The 1,644-nt window shown below is 59.7% G+C and overlaps 1 protein-coding gene across 1 annotated transcript in view; it reads left to right on the top strand.

Annotated features, from left to right (window-relative positions):
- The window catches only part of heatr5a (HEAT repeat containing 5a), a gene marked incomplete at its 5' end in the record, with an annotated part of 26,173 nt that overhangs the window by 3,270 nt on the left and 21,259 nt on the right, over window positions 1–1,644 (top strand). Inside the window, 7 exon segments of the mRNA XM_079369245.1 lie at window positions 7–127; window positions 241–252; window positions 254–413; window positions 530–693; window positions 778–988; window positions 991–1,026; window positions 1,209–1,364. Coding sequence (XP_079225371.1) covers window positions 7–127; window positions 241–252; window positions 254–413; window positions 530–693; window positions 778–988; window positions 991–1,026; window positions 1,209–1,364 — 860 coding nt within the window.

Genomic DNA, 1,644 nt, shown 5'->3' with positions numbered 1-1,644 from the left:
GTTGAGTTTGGAGAAGATCCTTCAAGGTTTGGGTGTGAGCGCCGTGTCCTGTCACCGTGACGTCTACAAGGCGGCGAGAGCCTGTCTCACCGACCGATCTATGGCGGTACGCTGCGCTGCTGCTCAGGTAATCCAATCACCATTATCTTCTTCAGCTATGCCCCGCCCCCCCTGTCCTCCACGCAGGCCGCTGGTGTCTAACACTGTAAACGCTGAGTGTCTCCGCGTGTCCCTCGCCAGTGTCTGCTGGAGCATGCAGCGGGAGGCGGCCTTCCTGTGGAGCAGCGAGTTGGAGAACGTGGCCACGCTGTGCTTCAGAGCGTTCGAAGGATCCAACTACAACGTCCGAGTTTCTGTCTCCAAACTGCTCGGGACGCTGCTGGCGGCGGCGGCGGAGCCCCGGCAGGCGACGGGTACGAGGTCCACGTTAACCCCGAACAGCTGATCAGGGCGCTGCAGGCGCAGGAAACACGTCATGTGACCACGGTCTGAGTGGAGACAGACTCTGAGTCTCTCGTTTTTCTCCCAGCAGCGCCGAGGCAGAGTGGGCGGGGCCGGAGCTCCCTGGAGGAGGTGATGGACTTGTTGTCGGCGGGGTTCCTGCGGGGCGGCGCCGGCTTCCTCAGAGCCAGCGGAGACATGCTGAAGGGGACGAGCTCGGTGAGCAAGGACGTCCGCATCGGCGTCACACAGGTGGGTCACCGTGGCAACCAGGAGCACGATCTGAAGGTGTTCTTGATCACTCCTCTTCATCGGCTCCCTCCTCCTCCTCCTCAGGCCTGCGTGGTCTTCGTCTCCACCCTGGGCGGATCGTGGTTGGAGGCGAACTTCCCCGCCTTCCTGTCCCTGCTGATGGAGCTGGCGTCTCACGGCAGGGCCACGCAGACTCCAGGCGACGCGGTGATGACCCGCCGCTGCGTCTCCTTCATCCTGAGGAGCACCCTGGGGTCTCTGCTGGGGGAGAAGGCTCAGACCAGCGCCGCCCGACACTCTGCCTCGCTGTGGCGGCGCAGAAGAAAGCCATCGGTGAGCAGAGACCGGGTTTGTACCGGGCACATGGACTCTGTGCACGCCAGTGACTCCCCACGCTAACTCGAGTGTGTGTGTGTGTGTGTGTGTGTGTGTGTGTGTGTGTGTGTGTGTGTGTGTGTGTGTGTGTGTGTGTGTGTGTGTGTGTGTGTGTGTTGTGTGTGTGTGTGTGTGTTTAGATGCCGCTCTGACTGACGGGAACCTGGAGAGCAGAGTCACCTCTGCAGACGTCTCGGCCAGTCAGCACGTGTTGGTCTGCTGCCTCCTGGAACTGGGAGGCCTCATACAGGGACTGGGATCCACCGCCGCCCCCCTCCTGACCGACGGCAGCACAGGTCTGACTCAGAGCTGCATCCAATGAAAGGTGTCAGGTGGAACTGTTGATTTAGAGCAGCAGCCTCCGCTGTTTAAAATAGGAAGAAGAAGGTAAAGTGTAACATCCTGCAGTACCTGGAGTGTCCACTAGAGGCTGGCTGCAGTACCTGGAGTGTCCACTAGAGGCTGGCTGCAGCAGCACAGGAAGTCACATACACACCCATTCAAACAGCCTGTTTTTACAGCAGACATGAACATGTTTACAGCCTGCTTCAAAAAACCAAATAGGTGTGATTAGCT

Source organism: Symphodus melops, assembly GCF_947650265.1.
Source record: "Symphodus melops genome assembly, chromosome: 19".
NCBI classification, from domain to species: Eukaryota; Metazoa; Chordata; class Actinopteri; order Labriformes; family Labridae; genus Symphodus; species Symphodus melops.
Note: the sequence above shows the minus strand (reverse complement) of the source record. Positions and strands in the feature narration are given on the sequence as shown.